The sequence below is a fragment of the Pelmatolapia mariae genome, linkage group LG7 (genome assembly GCF_036321145.2).
Source record: "Pelmatolapia mariae isolate MD_Pm_ZW linkage group LG7, Pm_UMD_F_2, whole genome shotgun sequence".
Classification (NCBI taxonomy): Eukaryota; Metazoa; Chordata; class Actinopteri; order Cichliformes; family Cichlidae; genus Pelmatolapia; species Pelmatolapia mariae.
The window spans coordinates 50,172,190-50,191,498 of record NC_086233.1 but is presented as its reverse complement, the minus strand read 5'-3'; the positions used below and the strand labels follow the sequence as shown (position 1 = coordinate 50,191,498).

Sequence of the window (19,309 nt, the reverse complement as noted above, 5' to 3'; positions counted from 1 at the left end):
TATTTTGTTTTAAGCACACAAAATGTAAACTGCAAATGTATTATATTTACAATATCTTTGTGATTAAAACCTTTTGTTTAAAAAATGTATTTTTCTTGAAAATCAAACTTGAAGACAAACCACGTGTGGCTTTCTTGCCACTGAATCGAGATTGCTTCTACTCCTAAATCTGTGGCTTTGCAAATTCAAAAATGCTCACATGTTAAATTAATAGACAATCACAAGGACAGATGTTTTCTCTTTTTTATTTAATGATATAAAATGTTATAAAGCAAAACATTCTTGCATCTGAGTTACAAAATACACAATCGGATTCTGCCTGTAGTAAAGCAACAATCATCACAGCGCTTTTTGTGTAAAACAGTATACAGTAAGGCATAACACAGTCAACACCCCGTTTACAGTATCAGTATAAATTATCTTTAGTCTTTCAATACAAAACACAGGCTCGTATATATGGAGTTCCTACAGCAAGCAAGTGGTGGATTCTCAATACAGAATAAGAATAATCTCGTGAAAGTTGCGGTCAGTAACATCAGCTGCTGTACACTGGTTTTCTTCAAGACAAATTGCCTTTACAGTCCTTTTAATGGATGACAATCCAGCCACAGGCCTCCATCTGAGCTCCTCAGAGAGATGATTAAGAACCTTGAAGTTGACGCAACACTGCAGTAGTCTGGAGACTTTAATGCACAAGTCAACACTGGGTTTGTGTTGTTCGGGTAACATGTATCCCGTTTACACCGTCATGCTTCAAATGATCTGCAAGAAATAAAAACAAACACATTTTATAAGTCATCATGTATCAACAATATTGTTATACATTTCAAATTAGAGTACTGTTGAATTTGTGTAGAAAACTATTTTAAACAGATATCACGTGGCAATCGCTAAGGAAGTCAGCCTGTCTACATGAAAAATGTTGAGAAAAACCAAATTTAAATACAATCTTTTTAATATAGGCATGTTTAAATAAATCTTAATTAGTTTTTTAGTAGCGCTACTATCAATATTATTAGTTCTACAGGCAGAATCAAGGTTTAGCTTTTAAATAGATTTTAAACAACAAAACTGTGTTAAGGAAGATGGATCTGTTAAAGTAACTCAATTATGCATATTGACCAAATACTTGACAAAGAAGCCCTTTGTCCGACTTGTCCAAATCTATGCAAACTGAGCAGGGTGGTTAAACTGGAATCATAAACTTTGCTTAAAAGTTTCAGCTGAAAATCAGAGACTTAGGGGAAGTGTACAGTTTAACTTTGGGGCAATAAATGAGCCACCTTTTCGCTGCTCATATCAGCTTGTGATATTACTGTAATTGAAAGAAAGTAACGTGTAGTAACAAAGCATTTTGATAACACTGACATATTTAGTGTGTCACGTCATGACCTAATCAGGCTAATAGTGATTCAGACACATTCTGAAACCTTTGGGGACACAAGCATTACTTACAGGTACATTTCAGAAGATACATGACATGTCACACTATTGCACAACAGTTTTGGGGGGTTTCTTGCATTAAGCAGTCACATGTAAGCATGTATTATCAAAGACTCACTGAAGTTCCTCTTTTAGCCTCTTGAGTTTATCTGAGAGCCTACAATTCTTCACTTCCATGGGAGCACTCGGTATAAACCAGGCTGCAATGAACTTGCATATGACGACAACATGCTGCAAGCAGAGGGGACGTGGTTAGGAATTGAATCTCAAAAAAAAAAAAAAATAATATATATATATATATATATATATATATATATATATATATATATATATGTATATATATATATGAAATATAAAATTCTCCCAAACTGAAAGGATGACAAAACCCAAAAACCTATAATTAATAGTTACAAGTACCAAACCCTGGACCCAAAACCTAAGGTTTGTAACAGAATGCTAAAAAACCGCTCAGAAAAGAGGTGAATGTCTTAATGTAGTGCCTTGCTTTGTACAAGTTCATTAAAAAGGCTTACCTCAAACAAGATGACGAATGCAAAGCGCGCAGCTAAAATGATCCAGAACTGATGGGTATGACTGTAGTCATCTTTGCTCCTGTAGTCCTTATAGCTGTCAAAAGGAGCATACTAGATTTTGATCAGATGTTTTTTTTATTTATTTTTTTTTAACTCAAAAACTTCATCTGTAAGAGAAAACTAAAGGAAAACAAACCTGCAGTAGAAAGGCTCTTCGCCAGGAGGGATGTTCTCGCTGTATTTATATGAATCATTCACATAAATCATTGGGGCAACGGAGAGAGTGTTGTTGATGTAGCCCACCATACAACTTGAACATGAGGAAAAGAAAAACATAAAAGAAAGCCATATAACCATATAAGCCATATAACCAATTGCAAAATGTATAGAATTCCGAGTGAAATGCACTTCTCACTCAGTATCTGGTGCAGCTGTGCCTTGGGCACACGGGCCGTAGTGATAACGGTACACAAGTCGGGGGATGAAGTCCGAGGATACACCAATGACCAGCCCATTGACAATGACTGCTAAGACACCAATAGCCTCTAGTATATCTAGCCACACACCTAAGGAGAAGCAGCAGTGTTACTAATGCTCAACATGCTAACAAGACCCACAGTGTCCTGCCTTTTCACAACAGTTCTCACCAATATTGTTGGTTTTCTTGGGAACCATTCTCCGCTCGAGAGTGACCATCTTAATGGCATCCAGACGTATCTCTATGACATTATTGATGAAGGCCAACAGAGGAGCGAGAGGAAAGGCTGCCACAAACAGGGTGGTAAAGCTGAACTGGATCACTGAGAACAGAAAGTAAAGAACAATTTTATTTTTTCCCAATATTAGTTTATCCTTTACTGTTGCTGTTGAAGCATGACACTGAGCACATACCCATTTCCAAAAACTCTCTGAACAGGCTAAACGAGTCGACATCATTTAGGCGGTAGTTGCTTAGCCAGTCTCGGAGCTTGCAGTTTTCACAAAGTTCATCCCCATCTTTAGTGTCTGAGTCATCTTTCAGATAGCAGTGAGCGCATTTCCTCTGTAGTTTCTGGGTTCTTTTTCCTTTCCACAACCGGCATAACCAGCTAATTCAAACAAACCGCTTATGTCAGCACATATACAAGGTTGAGGCATATGTACAAGTTTGTATGAGATTACAAAGCTTATTTATACTTACGGTCCAGTGAACTCAAAGACATTGCTGATGGTTTGCTTTAGTACCATGATAATGGTCATTTGGATAAACAGGTCGGTCAGACAGCCAGTAGGGTGACACTGCATGAAAAAGTTTAAAATAAAGTCAGACAGTTTATGTAAAACATCACATAAATAATAATACATTTGTTTTTCTAAGTGTGGACAGAGTCATACTCACTTCCTCAAGTCTCCAACGACCTGCAATTTTTACATAATTCCCAGGACGGCCATTTATCCTGTAAATATATATGTATCATTAAAAAGTGAATTATTAGTCAGATAAGTCCAAATGATCAAAGACATACAGCATGTTTGAAAAGGTAGGACAATGAGATTTATAGAGAACTGAGCAAAAATCTTGAGCCATCCCTCAATTCTTTGTATTTTGATAGAAAAATGGGGATTTAATGAAACATCTGGAAACGCATAGAGTTTGTACCACTTTAACAAGCTTTAAAGTCAATATCTGGTATGACCACTTTTATTCTTTATTTTATTCTCATTCTTTATTCTTTACTTTTATTCTTGTTATTTCTTTAAATAGCCTTCAGGAATAGTTCTCCAGGCTTCTTGGCTGCCTTTTGTTTCATTCTCTGTCAAGATGATCCCACACTGCTTCAATAATGTTGAGGTCCGGGCTCTGAGGAGGACTGAAAAATGAAGATGCTGCAAATCAGTCCAACCATAAATTTTGAAAGACACTCAGACAGTGTGGAGAACTATTGCTCAGGACCACTTTTCAAAAAAAAAATTACAAGAAGAGGAAATATAAAGAGGATTGGCTCAAAATGGTTGCATCCAACGCTTACAATTGTTTTTACCTGCCAAGAATGAAGGCCGCATAAAACAGTGAGGTGAAATAGGTGAAGAACTGGAAGGTGAACATTTTGACTGTGAAGCTCTTTTCAGTGGAAGCAAACGACCTTATCTCCTCTGGTGAAGACAGAAGTCGCGTTAGTGTACGTCAGCATGCACGCATTTCACTGTTTGGCCAATAGATGGCACAATCGCACATCCTACAAAAGAGCCACATCAATTTTCTCTGATTGTATCTACTTGCTGCAACAGCGTGGCTGGTAATGTTTGATCCTTGCGTGCTTGTGTGTACATGCACATGTGTGTGCATTTGTGAGCCTCATCACACCAAAATAAGGGCAGCTGCAGAAACACTATCGCAAAAGTGTTTTGATTTCTTGGAATGTGGCTTCTCTTGGTGTGCAGATTTTATCAACATCACCAGGTAGTGCATCAGATAGCTGAAACAATCTTTCCTTCAAAAATGGAAACAAGAATGGGAAAGAATTATATGCTTCTGGAGTCGTTCATTTAAAAAAAAAATTTTCCGATAGGACCTTCATTTCCATGTTAGGAAACCATTGTTTTACTGCAGAATTTCAACCATTGGTTAATTGTCAGAGATTTACTTTTAATGTATGTGCTTTTGTAAAGAAGCACAAGTACTTAAAAGAGCTTAATTGATTCAAGTAAAACAAGAATACTGAAAAGACACATTACCTTTTAGATACTGTGACACATACAACTAAGTCCATACAGTTAACATTCATCTACTGTCAATTTATTCTTGTGCAAGTCAGTGAAATTCATGTATTCACTGCATAAAGACTCCACTACCCTTGGCTCAGCTTTTCTATGCCCACACCCTGTCATCAGTTTATTACGGTGATGATGATGATGATAATGATGATGATGATGATGATTATTATTATTAGTAGTAGTAGTATTTAACAGGCCATCACACAGAGACACATAACCATTCACCATCACACCAACAGACAATTCAAACTCAAGCCTTCTTGCTGCAAGGCAACCAATGCATCATTCTGCTGCCAAGCTGTTTGTTATATTGCCTAACTGATGTAACTAAATTAACAGCACTGTAAAGCTATGATATTTCTAAGGTTAGCTAGAGTTTTTTTGTGTTATGCTCTCTCCAAATTCAGCCGATGGCAAATAAACAGCAATTTATACAGTGCTTTTTTGCACTCAGATGTTACTGAAAGCACTTCTTATGCTGCAAGCTCCATCTGCAGACACATTTTAATGCTCTCTCTCTCTCTCTCTCTCTCCCTCACTCACACACACACACACACACACACACAAAAAAAAAAAAAACCTAGATGGATGCACAAGTTATTTCCCAAGGACACAAAAAACGACGAACATTCCAGAGAGTATCCTTGTATTATATTTGCTAGGGCTAGCATTTTTTTTTTTTGCAGTGTGTATCTACTTTTGTAGATCTTATTTTAGTGTCTTGGGTGTCCTAATTTTTGACAATTTTTGACAATTTCAAAGAGGTCAATGCATAAAATATATAAATATAAATATTTTATAAATATGATAAATATGTGTATAAGTCTTTGTAAAATCAGTTTTAGGAAAATTTATTGATGAAAGCTCTGTCTGAAAGTTATCTGTCTATTGCCTGTGTTATCTGCTTCCTGTCTGACTACTTTCCTTCCTGCCTCCTCCTGAAGCTGTTACCTGACAGAAACTCTTTAAAGTTTGGGAAAAAATAAAATTAGGTGCATTAAACATACCCATGTCACAGAGCTTCCTGGCCACAATCCAATTTACCTGCAAAGGCAAAAGTATGATAATGGTCACAGATAGCATTATTAAACACATAAAGAGATGTACTTTGAGACATCTGTGTACCCGTGTCATGATAGTGATGATGAAGTAATGGAGGAAACCCCCTAGCACCATCACAGGTATGTTGGAGTGGCTGCTTAAAGATTTCAATTTGTACTTTGCCAAAAAATCTGCTGCAATCACCCTGAACACCACCACAGCACTCGTTAGGCTGATGATCACTAATATCTGTAGAAACACAAAGACACTAAGTTGGGTCACCATACTTTTCCGATTAACAACATCATTTTTCTTTCCAAAATGCTCAAACCAGCCTGACTCTTATTTTAAGCAGTACATTATTAAATCATTATTAATCATTATTAAATGCATTTACACAAAGAGAAGAAAAGATATCCTACCATAATTGTTACACAGATAAAAATCAGACTGCTGGTCCAATAGGAGTGCTTAAATTTTTTTGGTTCACAGTTGACATCATTCACAAGTTCCAGGATCAGTTCCTCCTGTAGTTTGATTTGAAAAGCAAAAGAACACATCCTTACACATACTTCCATGAAAAGTAATAAACACTGTATTTGTGTCACAAACTGGATTGAGTGGATAATACTGTCAAATACCTCTTCCTCACTCCAATCAGACACTTTCCATTCACACACATAGGTAGCACGATGTCTCTTCCAGAACTCCAAAAACAGTGTTGCTGTGAAAAACAGGAGTTTCTGTGAGATTTATAGAGCATTTTCTGCACCAAATAGTTGCACTAATTAACATTAACTGTTCTTGATCACCACATGTTAATAACCTCTGCCAACTTTGGGAATATTTTAGGTGTTTGTCTGTTTTAAATATAACTTTGACTGGAAAATATGTCAGTGTTGGCCTGTTTTTAATTTGAGGTTGAAAAGTGTATTATTATTTCTTATTTGACCTCTGCCAGCTGTCTGTGACATAGTATTTGTGAAATGGTTTCTGTAGTAATCCTTAGTTTTTACTGTTGTTGTTTTTCGTTTCCATGTCCCTCCTGGGTTTCCCCTGTCTGTGTTTTTGTTTGTCTGTTTGAGTTTCACTTTCAATTCTTTCTACTTTTTGAAGGCTGTTCAAGTAGTTTCGGTGTATTTACTGGCCCGCTTTGTTCCTTTTCTCACGCTCTTTATTCTTTTCCTGATTGAGCTGCCCCATGCCACATTATCCCTCACCCAGTGTGTGTGTCTGTTTATGTGTGTCGGCTCTATTAAGCATGATTCTTACTTATCCAGCTAAGCCTAATAAAGGTGTCAGTATTACAAAGACGGTTCACGTGGTAGAGAGCAGGTTATGTTTGAGATTCGAGATCAACAGGTTTGAACAAAGCACAGTGACCAGTCAGCAAAATAGCAGCTGATCTTAGCATTCATGTGAGATCTGTGGCTCCCTCTGTTAGTAAGATGGTCAAAACTTTTTTAAAGGCATCTGTCAATAAAAAGCATCAGTAAGAACGATAAAATCTCAGAAGTAATTACTTCAACTTCCTTTTCCCAGTGACTGCAAAGTCATTGACACTTTCAGTGGTCTATACAGAGGGTCTATAAAGAGGGTACTAAAACAATTTATACTTGTGAACCTTTGATCAAATATTCACATAGATTTAACCTACTTTGAATTCTGTTTTCATATTTAATCTTTACTCTCCGACAATAAAACTACCTTAAAGACATTTAAACATTATCTGGAGGGAAGAACAACTCTAATCCATCAGATTTTTCTATCTCTGTTAAGTTACTCAGTATGCATTTTTGCCAACTTTCCTTCCAAGCTTCAAATAAGCTAAACATTATAATATAGTAGGTCTTTTCCAGTTTTCCTGGCCACACACATTCAGTTTTATTTTCCATTAAACTCATAACAGAGTTCTCCATGTTTGTGATTGGCCAGATACTACCAACACCAGCAATTAATTCAGTGCTATCAAGTTGCTAATTACCTTTGTGTGACTGTACAGCCTGATTAAAGATGTTAGTTTAAGTGAAGCCAGATAGTGGAAAGGTGTGTTGAACTTGCTTCACAGTGCAATACACATTGTGTGTAGCTCACTGGAAGTACTTTTTGTTGTTGTTTTTATTGGATTATTCTGCCTCTTCCTATATGCAGTGCCTTTTATTTGATTGTGAGTGTGAATTAAAGTCTTCTTTTATGAACAATTCTTTTGAACACTTAGACATGAGTCTCAGCTTTTGTGTTAGTAGCTGATTCCACCTTAACAACTTTTACATAAACATGACAGTTTCAAGGTTGAACTAACTTGAACGTGAACAACTACTGTTGAAAGATGTTTAGTTTACAAAATCTTTACTTAAAAATAAAAAGAATGTCAGAAAACTCTAGCTATTCTCTATGTCAGTTGTCTTATTATAAACTCCTTATATCTACCTATAAACTGTCATATTCTATTATTTCAGCTTTTGAAGTGTTTTTCAATGAAAAATGGTGCATTACTTTTCTTTAATTTAGTTTTGGATTGGGTGTGAGAAGTGACCTTCATTCAGCATAATCCAAATAATATCATGTCTCACTTTTCCTTTTGCCCTATCCCACCCCTCCCTACAAACCAGTTCTAGCTCATTCTCTTCAAACCCTGTGCTACTTAACACCTCTGAAGCATGATCGGATAAATCCTTAGCTTAAACATTAGAATTTAATGTTAGATGAAGTGTGATTACAGACTCTAAGCATCTATGAAAACATATAGATACTAAAAGCAGAACAGTGAAAAGCATTTATATGTTCTTATAGATGAATGCTCGACCACCCCCATGGCCAGATGGCCTGCGCTGATTAAGATATGAGTAGCCAGGAAGAGTAGGTTCAGTGATGTGGCATCTCTTGGCAGTGTATGTCTGAGCAATCATAAAAAAGACTGGCAGTTGAATGAAATAGATCTGAGGCTGATGAAAGACTTGTCTGTACAAAATGTCCTGTATGTTCAAGCAAATTAAAACAAAACATAATTGCATTCTTATTTTCTATTATTAAAAGATCCTATTGCATGATTGTGTCTATCTCAAATATGGATGTGAATATTGACAAACTCACCCCATATTGCCATGAACATCGCAAAGAACACTGTCCCTTCGTTGTCAAACAGTAAGGTCACCTGTAAATAGAAAAAAAGCCGTAGTAAGCGGTGAATGTACAATCACATTGTTAATCTATTTCGCAATAAATGTAATGATGTAAAATGATTTACCTTGGTATAAATGCAGGTGTCATTGAGCTGCCACTCTTCGCAACCCTTGTCACAAAGTGGACACATGGTTGTGTTGGAGTTGCAAACCTCATTTCTAAAAGATTTAAAGTTTAAGTCATTACAAAGGAAAGATGTACTGTATGAAGATACAGCCAGAAACTTACAGGAGGGGTGAGTGTTTGTAGTAGGAGATGCCATAGAGGAAGATAATGATCCCGATGATAGCAGGTGGGATTAGGAGAAATGTGTACCAGCCCAGCCACAGAAAGTACAAGGCCACTTTTTCTCCAAAGTAGTTCCTGACACAATAAAACACAGACAGATAGAAAAAAATACATTTATGTCTTGATGCATTCTCAATCATCCAGGTAAGTAAATCCCAAAAAGTTGATTCTGTTCATCTGGACGTAGCATTTTCAATGGGAGAAACGTTTCTCACTCATCCAAGTGATTTCTGCTGACCGCAGGTTTGCACAACCTTATAAACAGTATATTTTGCACAATGACTGAAAATAGCCCAGTGAATAAACAATGGACTGTGAGGTCAGTTCTGTATTATTAATATGCAAATTGTCATGACAATTGATCAACATGTCACGGACCCGGTTCCAGGGACTCGGGGTCCGCAGTGTGGACTATGATGATGATGATGATTATTATTATTATCATTATTATTGTTATTATTATATGGGTGTGCTCTGTTCTGCTGCTTTTCCTGCGCTCCATGTTTGTGTTTTGGAAGGGGTGTGTGTGTGTGTGTGTTTGTGGGCGCGGTCGTGACAGGCACCTTCAGGCCTGGTGGGTGTGGCCCTGTCAGTTGACCGGTCACACCCGAGGATCTCCACACACACCTGGCGCCGATCGAGCCTCGTTAGAGGAGCTACAAAACAGTGTGGCTGAGAGCTCCTCGACAATGGATCGTTGAGTGACTACCCGTCAGTGTTCCCAGCAAAATCAGTGAGTTCTAGTCTGTCACTTCGTAGTTGTGTGTTAACGGGTGCCTCTGTGGATTTTCCAGCAGGAGTGCGGGAACGGGAGAGCAGCGAGCACAAGTTTCACAGGAGCGGAGACACGGAGCACGAGCACTGGGAAGGAGACACGTCACGGGAGTTGGAAATGCACGGGGATTCATTATTGTGTACTATTTACTTCACTGTAAATAAACGCACTGTTTGCACCACAGAGTCCTGCATCTTGGGTCCTCCTTCCCCACACACCCACGGTCTGCCACACAGACCGTGACACAACAACCACTGATCAAAGCCAATGGGTGTACCATGGGTTACCCAGTTTCACCCATCATCGCCAACTTGTACACGAAGGAAGTGGAAAAGAGGGCCTTGTTATCCTACCCGGGAACACATTGGTTCAGATATGTGGATGACACCTGGGTGAAAATCAAATCTCAGGACGTACCACAATTCATGGATCACAGTAACTCAGCGGACCAACACATCAAATTCACCAGGGAGGATATGAAAAGTAGCAAGTTAGCCTTCTTAGACTGTGAGATTTCCATCAGTAATGGGGGACATCTAAAAGCTGATGTGTACTGGAAACCTATGCATACGGATCAGTATTTAAGGTCTGACTCTCATCATCCACTGGAGCATAAACTGGGTGTCATCAGGACGCTACAACACAGAGCGAACACCATCTCCACAGACACAGCAGCCAGGGAAGCAGAAGAACATCACATTAAGAAGGCCCTGAGTAAATGTGGTTATCCCAGCTGGACATTTATCTAAGCTGGGAAGGCACCTAAAGAAATCTCCAGCCTAACCAGGAAAGAAGGACAACTGCTGCCTAAGCGAAAACCCTTAGTGATCCCCCTATGTGTCAGGAGTATCAGAACAGTTGAGATGCATTTTTTCTAAACACAGTCTGTGTGGCTTATAAACCCCTAAACACACCAATATTGAACTATTGGATCAGTGTCCCCGGACACAAATAGACTAACATAGTGTACGCTGTTAAGTGCCAGGAGGATTGCTAGGATTTATACATCAGGAAAACCAAACAACCTCTGGCGAAGCGGATGGCACAACACAGAAGAGCAACCTTGTCAGGCCAGGACTCCGCAGTCTATTTACACCTACAGGCCAGTGGACACTCTTTCAATGATGAGGATGTACACATCCTGGACAGGGAGGAATGGTTGTTTGAGCGGGGAGTCAGACTAGCTGGGCAGCAGACTGATTTACGTGAAAAGGGAACGACCATCTCTGAATCGAGGAGGGGGCCTAAGGGTACATCTTTCACCATCTTACAATGCTGTCATTGCAGCCATTCCCCAACTCTCTGTGAATGGTACTCGTGGCCATTGATCAGTGGTCTTTGATCAGTGGTTGTTGATCAATGATCATGACAATTTGCACTTTAATGATCAAGGAACTGACGTCCCAGCCCATTGTTCATTAAGTGGGCTAGTTTCAATTTTTGTGCAAATGTACTGTTTACAAGGTTGGGCAAAACTGCGGTCAGCAGACTGAAGAAGTCACTTGGATGAGTGAGAAATGTTTCTCCCATCGAAAACGCTATGTCCAGAAGAACAGAATCAACGTTTTGGAATATACATTTATCATTTCTTCTGAAACAAATGTGGATAAAAATGTTCACTTCACAGTAACACATTTCTTAACAATTTTATGCATTACTGATATAGGACAGACTTTCTTTATAATAACTCCTCACTGTATTTATCTACTTTACTGGCAAACTTTATGTCAGTGTACAGTTTATGCTATGCATAACATAACACGATATAACATGCACTGTGTATAGTTCTGATAATACACAGTGGTCAGAATAGTCAGCATGACATATTTTTACTGCAAGGAAGACATAATTCACTTTTGCACCACAGCTGAACTCCACAGACATTAGTGGTCCCTTTATGTCACCAACAGGTCAAAGCTTTAGTGATTCTAGCGCTTTGTTTTATAGCTAAATATCTACTTAACTAATAGCATTTCCAATTACTTCCAATTCCAGTGTTGTGTGTGTGTGTGTGTGTGTTTGTGTGTGTGTGTGTGTGTGTACGGGTTCGTACTATCCTGGTGGGGACCAAAATCTGACTTTTACTATCCTGGTGGGGACTTTCTGCACCGTGGGGACCAAAATCCAGGTCCCCTCGGGGTTGAAAGCAATTTTCACACTCAAAATGCGGTTTTACTGTCAGGGTTACAATTAGGTTATGGTTAGGTTTAGGGTAAGGGTTAGGGTTAGGCATTCATTTTTAATGGTTAGGGTTAGGGTAAGGGGCTAGGGAAAGCATTATGTCAATGGGATGTCCCCACGAAGATAGCAAACCAGACATGTGTGTGTGTGTGTGTGTGTGTGTGTGTGTGTTTATTAGAAAATACACTGAACTCCAACACCTTAGTAAACCTTGAACCTGGTAAACTGCAGGATGCTAGCAACAACTCGCTGAGATTAGCGTCCTTGCCATGCAGCTAAGCCTCACTTAGTTAATGAAGTGGCTGTAGACTCTTTAAGTGTAGAGTCCTGTCTTCATATGCATGTGTTCTTGCCAAGTGGCATTTAAAATAATTACAGTCCTGAGAGAAACAAGTACTGCAGTGATGTTCTGTCTCAGAGGTTAGCTGATTAGCTTATAGTGCAGCACATAAGTGAAAAATTCTTTGAAAAGCAGATACAAGCATCAAAATGTGCACGCTTGTAACTTTAGAGCTATTCATTTGGAAAAATCACATGACCAATTTTAGGCTCAAATTACCGATTTACCACAGAATTTCAGCCACTGGTGAATTGTCAGATGTTTTACTTTTAATGTATATGCTTCTGAGCAGGTAAAGAAGTAAGTTAAAGTTATTTTCAGAATTTTTCTTTGTTTCAAACAAAACAAATGACTGAAGTGCCACATAATATGTTATAAGTTAAATGATAATCCTTTAACTCTTGCAGTACTTTAATGCAACTCGCTTCAGGCAGAGCATTCTCATTCCAGACGTTGGTTCAGGCATTCAATATTCATCAGGTGCTAAATTATTCTCTTGTAATTTCATAAAATTCATGTATTGCGTGCATAAAGTCTCCTTGATTCTTGGCTCAGTTCTCCCATTCCTGCACCCTACCATCAATTTTTTTTAAATTATTAACAAGCTAACATAAAAAGACAGATAACCATTTACCGTTGCACCAACAGACACCTTAGTGACCAGTTAACCTGATAGGCAGGTATCTGGACAGTGCCAGAACCACTGCACAAATGAATTGTAATTTATAGAGGCACTTTTTATACTTTTTGCAAGCTGCATCCACAGATACTTTTTTAATACTCTTGCTCACACACACACAAACCCAGATGGATCCATAAGGGGCTAGCCCAGGTTTAGTATCTTTCCCAAGGACACTTCAACATACAGATGAAAGAGCTGGGGATCAAACAACCGACCATCATAAACAACAAGATTTTAGGGGGGTCATTTTAGGGGTTGAGAACTAAGTAACCAGTGAGAAGAATAAGAGGTCCATCCATAATATTGGACTGAAACAGTATTACTTCTGCTACTTCCCCATATCATACTGCACCCACATGGATGAACATTAGGATCATTCAAAAAGGCACATATTATGGTGCACCCATCAACTATTTCCCTGTAATATTAACTTATCTGTTGCCCTACTATTATAAGAGCTAAATAAAATCTGAAATTATATCTGTAATACCAAGTGACAAAGAAGCTAAAAATGTTTACTAAGTGTTATTAAATGTATAAAAGATATCATATAGACAAAACTGCTGCTGTGACACGTGGTTTATGTTTTAGATACACCTGAATCTAAAGACAGAGACATCTCTGCTCTCTTCTAACTCAAAACTCCATGAATTACTGTACATTATTTTAAAATCATGGCTCCAAACAACAGATTCATCATGTTCATGACATGTTTGCTGTTGTCTTGTTTGGAAACCAATTATGCTGCAATAACTGGAACAGTATAGAGTGCAGAATAATAAATAGGCTGTTGTGCTGCAGTCCAAACCTGACAGCAGTTATGGGTTGCCCTTGGAGACAGGCTGTCCACCGTGCCCATCCCGCCTTCAGTTCTCTCTGTTTCTTTTTCTGAAAGCAGAAACACACAAAATCAAAGCAAATCAGCAACATGTAGAAAATCTTTCTGCAAGCTGCTTAACAAAACACACAGTTACACTGAGAACAGAAGCTTTCTTGTGTGAATATGTAATCTGCTGACTTTTTAAAAAACAGATTTCAACAATTAAGGGCTTCTAAAACCAACTCGACCTTACAAGTTCAAAGCTGAGACTGTAAGATACTTCACTGAACATACATGTGCTTGTAAAGGCGACACAACAGACTGTGGCTCATGTCCGTGCTTACACAGTAACATGTAGTATTCATCAGCAATTATGTACACGCACATACCCAATTATTCTCGGTATTATATGACTCACAGCATTAACATGACTCGCAGTATCTCTGCGAACAAATACTTTTTTTGGCACCACTATTCTGTTTTGAGAGGCCATTGCCAAGTTTCAGTTCATTAAGCTTTCGAGAAAACCTCAACACCTAAGCAGCCATGTGAAAGGCAGTGGTTTAACAGTTTTTAGTGTCACTATCTTAAGCGTAGGAATGTGTGGACCCACATAGCGAAAACAATGGCAAATACTGATTTATGTGATCATTCTTATCTGACTTCATATCATTGTTACTCCTACGGTGACTGCTTTTATTCTTGGCTATCATTATCACTCTCCATGGATATGATTTCTGAAGAGGAAGAAGACCATTTCTTTTCTTTCTTTTTTATACTGTAAAGCAATCAGCAGCCATCATTCTGCCCATGTCTATACTGATCATGTCACTTTTGTCATAGTACTTCATATACAAGGATAAGACTTAAAACCCAGAATTTAAAAAAAACAAACAAAACATTTCACCTCATGTAGACAGAACTTGGTCTCAAAAACCTTCATCTTTATGAGCTCCCGTAGATTTTCTGTGCAGATTAAAAGGTAAAGAGAATAATAACAAAAATATTCAGGGTTGGGTTAAATGCAAAGGATCTGGGTTTTAAATAATTCTGTCTCACCTCCTGAACGAATTTTGGTGTGACCTAAGATGAAGTGCACAATCCGTATCCTGAAACAAGGACAAGAATCACTCATGCAGCTGATCATAAAGCAAAAATGTCATTAGATTAGTGCATCTTTATTGATTCCTTAAAAAATGCATTTTAAAGAGACAACTAGGCATTCCACTTTCATAAAAACACAAAGGTGAAGACCTAATCTAAATACCACATGGTCAGAAAAATTTGGAAATAAAGTGCTTGAGAACAAGTCCTTTGTAATGATAACACAACACAGTGCAAATAAACACTGGGATGCTTTAAGTGTCAGCAAACAGCGGCAAGGAATGTTTAAAATGCCAAAAATAGTTTCAGTGGCCTTGTTTACCTCGTACTGAGAGACACTGCGCTCTGATCTGAGCTCCAGTTGCAGGCATCGGACACCTTGAGCAGATACCTGTACTTCTCAAAGATTTCCTTGGGCGCTTGAATCCCATAGAAGACGAGATTATCATCTATGATTTTCTAACAGAAGGACATTAAGACAAGATGATGACTGTATGGATGAAATGTATATTTTATAGCAGAAATTTTAAGTGTACTATTAAACACCCACCGTGACTTTGAAGTTCTTTTTTTTTAGCTCTTCGATGTACTCAGTTTGCTTCCTGAAAGTCTCTCTCTCCTGATTATTAATCGTTTTGGCAACCAGGACGTAGTCATAAGAGAGTGGAGTGTGCTGAGTGACAAAAAACAATACGCCAAAATCAGACATTATATGCTATAATATATGCATTAACATGGCGAGGACTGGAATTATAATTATATTAAACTATAACTGTGGACAATGGCTTACCACAGGAGGAAATGATTGCTGTTCATTGCCATTTTCTTTTACCACTCCCAGCAGCTCCAGCATCTCAATACTGGACTGAAGCATAAAAAACAATGAACAATGTTACATTATGAAATCACCCGTGCTGATGTAAATGCACGTAACACATTAAGTCGTGGTTTTAAAAATGGCATGAAAAGTATGTGGTAAAGACTTTTGTCACAACAGATGAGTTTCATGAGGCCACTGTATTGTGATACTGTGCTTGTGAAAGTAAGCAGGAAGGTTATCACCTTCAAAAGAATCCTGTCTAACGATAACACGGGGGCGTGACAATGAATGCCACTGCGCTGAGAAAGCAAAGCACAGAGAGCTAATCTAACCTGAATGAAAAACATGGCGTGCTCATATAGTCTAGCAGTCAGTCCAAATCCATGCTTTCTTTAAGTCCTCAGGGGATTCTCTCACTGACACACGTACATCCACAAACAGTGAAGTCATGGCAGAGGCAGTAGCACCTGAACATCCTGATTCATACGCAGGCCAGATTAAAGCGTGAATATGTTCTGACCTCATCTAACTAAATTGATTTAAGTGAATCTGTAGTGGGTTTGATGTAATGACTGCTTGATGACGCTATGTGCAGTCATGATAAACAGCAGGGCCGCTGATAATATAAAATCTGTTAAAGTGTGAGGCGGCCTCAGAGCATCTTCACTACGTAACGATTAAAAAAACAGAAGCATCATTATTATTCATGAATCGGATCACCTACCTGTCTGTTGTGGAGAGGCATGATGAGTCGGTGCTGAATGAAGCAGTGACTTTCCGGTTACAATAAAGCTTCGATCACCATTCAATGACACCAAAGCCTCAGCTCACCGATTTCTCCAGCTATAAAATGATATGATGTCTCTTCAACAAGCAGTAGGCAACTTCCGGATTGCATCTAAGATCAACTGCGGCGTTGTTTCACCAGCAGAGGTATGTATAAAAACCGACTCTACCTGTTGCTGATGTCACGCCATCTATCTTTACAGCCTCCACCTTCTTCTGTGATCACTCAGTCCAGGGGGAAAACCAACAAAAAACAAGACAGAAAAAACACAGTGTGATACAGAATAACCCCAGAGACAAAGAACATACAGCCCAGCCAGTTGGACTACCTCCTTTTGACTTGACAGGTACGATGGAATGGCTTTCCTTCTTCTTCTTCTTTTTTTTTGTTATGCCTCCTCCTTCTCTCCTATGAGCAGAGTACCATTTATCCACCGCTAGATGGAAGCAAACACATTGGCTGAAACCGCCTGTTAAACCCCCTGACTTGGCTGTGACTAAATCGTCCTACACACCATTGTCAGCACTGACTGTGACATTTACAAAATAAATAAATAAATAAAAATCTTACAAAATTAAAAAGCATTTTGGAGTCTATAATGGAAAGACTAAATAGGTTTGCTAACATTTACTAAAAAGGCAATACGGAAAAATAAAACAATAGGGGGAAGCACCTTCATTCTAAATATTAGGACAAATATAGTTAAGTTCCCTGTTAAGAATGAGATCATTATATCTATGCACATGTGTTAAGCGGCACATTGTAATGGGCATCTTGTTTTGTTTGCTGGATATAATTGAATCTATTCCACCTATTCACAACAACCTGTCACCTTTACAGGTAGTACTAAAAGGCTTAAATGATTAGGATAGTCAATGTTCTGGTGTTTTTCATTGTGCTGGGGGTTTGAGATTCTCTGAATATACAGTCCTGTGCAAAAGACTTGAGGCACATTTTATTTCATTTTATTTTGGGAGGAAAAACAAGAAATGTGTGCAACGATTTATTGAAATGTGCAAATATAACTGGGTAACTACACCATGTATAAGGCATAAACAGTTTATACAATTGTAACAAGCTTTGGTGCGACAACCTTTATTCTTCAACACAGCCTGAACTCTGTTAGGCAGCTTTCTTATCGTTTCTTTAAGCAGTCTTCGGGAATAGTTCTCTGGGTTTCTTGAAATGTGTTCAAAGCTCTTTTTGGATACTGGGAACCTTTTGTTTCTTCCTCTGTGATCCCACACTGCTTCAGTGGTGTTGAGGTCTAGGGAGGCTGCTCTGTGTTTTTCTGTCCAGGCATGCTTTTACTGCATTGGGATCATTATCATGCTGTAAAATTAAACCGTTGTCAGTCAGAAACATCCCAGATGGTACAACATATTGAATGAAAATACGATTGTACTTTTCTAAATTTACAATTCCATAAATTTTGACAGGATCCCCAACACAGCTGGCTGAAATGGAGCCGCAGACTTCCACTGTGTTTTATAGATAGCTATAGACACTCACCATTGTAACTCTCTCCTGACATATTGATGATGACTTGAACTAAAACTTTCAAATTTGGATTCATAAGTCCATAAGATCTGTTAGCACTTCTTTTCAGTCCAGTTTAATTTATGTAATTTGGCATATCTCTGCCTTTACTCCATGTTTGCTTTCCTTAAGAATGACTTCTTAACAGCCATTGAGAGCATCTGTGATGAAGCTTCAGCGAACAATAAACGGACCAACCAGAGGGCCATATCCATATCCCAGGTCCCGTGTAGAGTGTTGGCTGGATTTTTGTCCTGGTTATTGAGAGCATGACTTTCGGATACTGTTTGTTTGCTGATAGCTTTTGTTTTAGGTCTAGTTCTTCTGCCTATTTTATGCTTGAATATGTCATAAGTTAATATTAAGTAACTTAACAAATGAACAAACAATAGGCACTCCTCTAAAAATGATCAGGTTAAAGGAGTGAACTGCAAATGTGTGTGAATACAGCCAATGTCCAAAGAAAAAATCTTTCGGAAGACTGAAGAACGACTGCACAAGACCACTTCAAAAATTCTTCAAAAAAGCATTGTATTTGTGTGGTTTCTGATTTCTGTATTGATTTGGTTGTATTATGTAGTGAACTTGATTTTAGATTTTTGGCTTACTACCATTGTGTGGGACCTATTTTCAATGTTTATGAAAAAAAGTGATTTCTTATTATTTCAATCTCAGATTCCTCGCCTTTGGCTCATGTTCTGTGAAGAATATATCAAATAGCACATTTTCATTGACTTCACACCTCTAATTACTGTGTTTCACCTCTATGTACTTGCTATTCCTGCACAAGATTCCAACATTGTTATATTTAAAGTACCTGCACCTATTTGCTCCAGCATTCCTGCACATGTTACACTCTGTTTTACAGCAACCATTATCTATCTTCTCACACTCTATCCTAGCTGCAAATCAGGCATCAGACATAACAAATAAAATTGTTTTGTGGCTCCTTACCAATCAAGATTGTGAAAAAGAGTCTCTGCTCAAAGAACCTCAGAGATTTTAGTTCAGAAAGAAGA

General features: G+C 38.3%; 1 protein-coding gene across 1 annotated transcript; it reads right to left on the bottom strand.

The window, feature by feature from the left end:
• Window positions 1–660: 660 nt before the first annotated feature.
• LOC134632381 (anoctamin-9) lies at window positions 661–16,779 on the bottom strand. Its single transcript, XM_063481067.1, has 24 exons — window positions 16,689–16,779; window positions 15,935–16,009; window positions 15,695–15,817; window positions 15,467–15,603; window positions 15,100–15,149; window positions 14,948–15,006; window positions 14,029–14,108; window positions 9,183–9,317; window positions 9,019–9,112; window positions 8,865–8,925; window positions 6,413–6,495; window positions 6,194–6,298; window positions 5,856–6,020; window positions 5,738–5,774; window positions 3,998–4,109; window positions 3,355–3,412; window positions 3,157–3,254; window positions 2,868–3,064; window positions 2,624–2,776; window positions 2,392–2,542; window positions 2,173–2,286; window positions 1,977–2,070; window positions 1,562–1,674; window positions 661–762 (listed from the first exon to the last, which is right to left on the bottom strand). The coding sequence occupies exons 1-24, from the start codon at window positions 16,707–16,709 to the stop codon at window positions 747–749; spliced, it is 2,331 nt and encodes a 776-aa protein (XP_063337137.1). The 5' UTR covers window positions 16,710–16,779; the 3' UTR covers window positions 661–746.
• Between the last annotated feature and the right edge of the window lie 2,530 nt (window positions 16,780–19,309).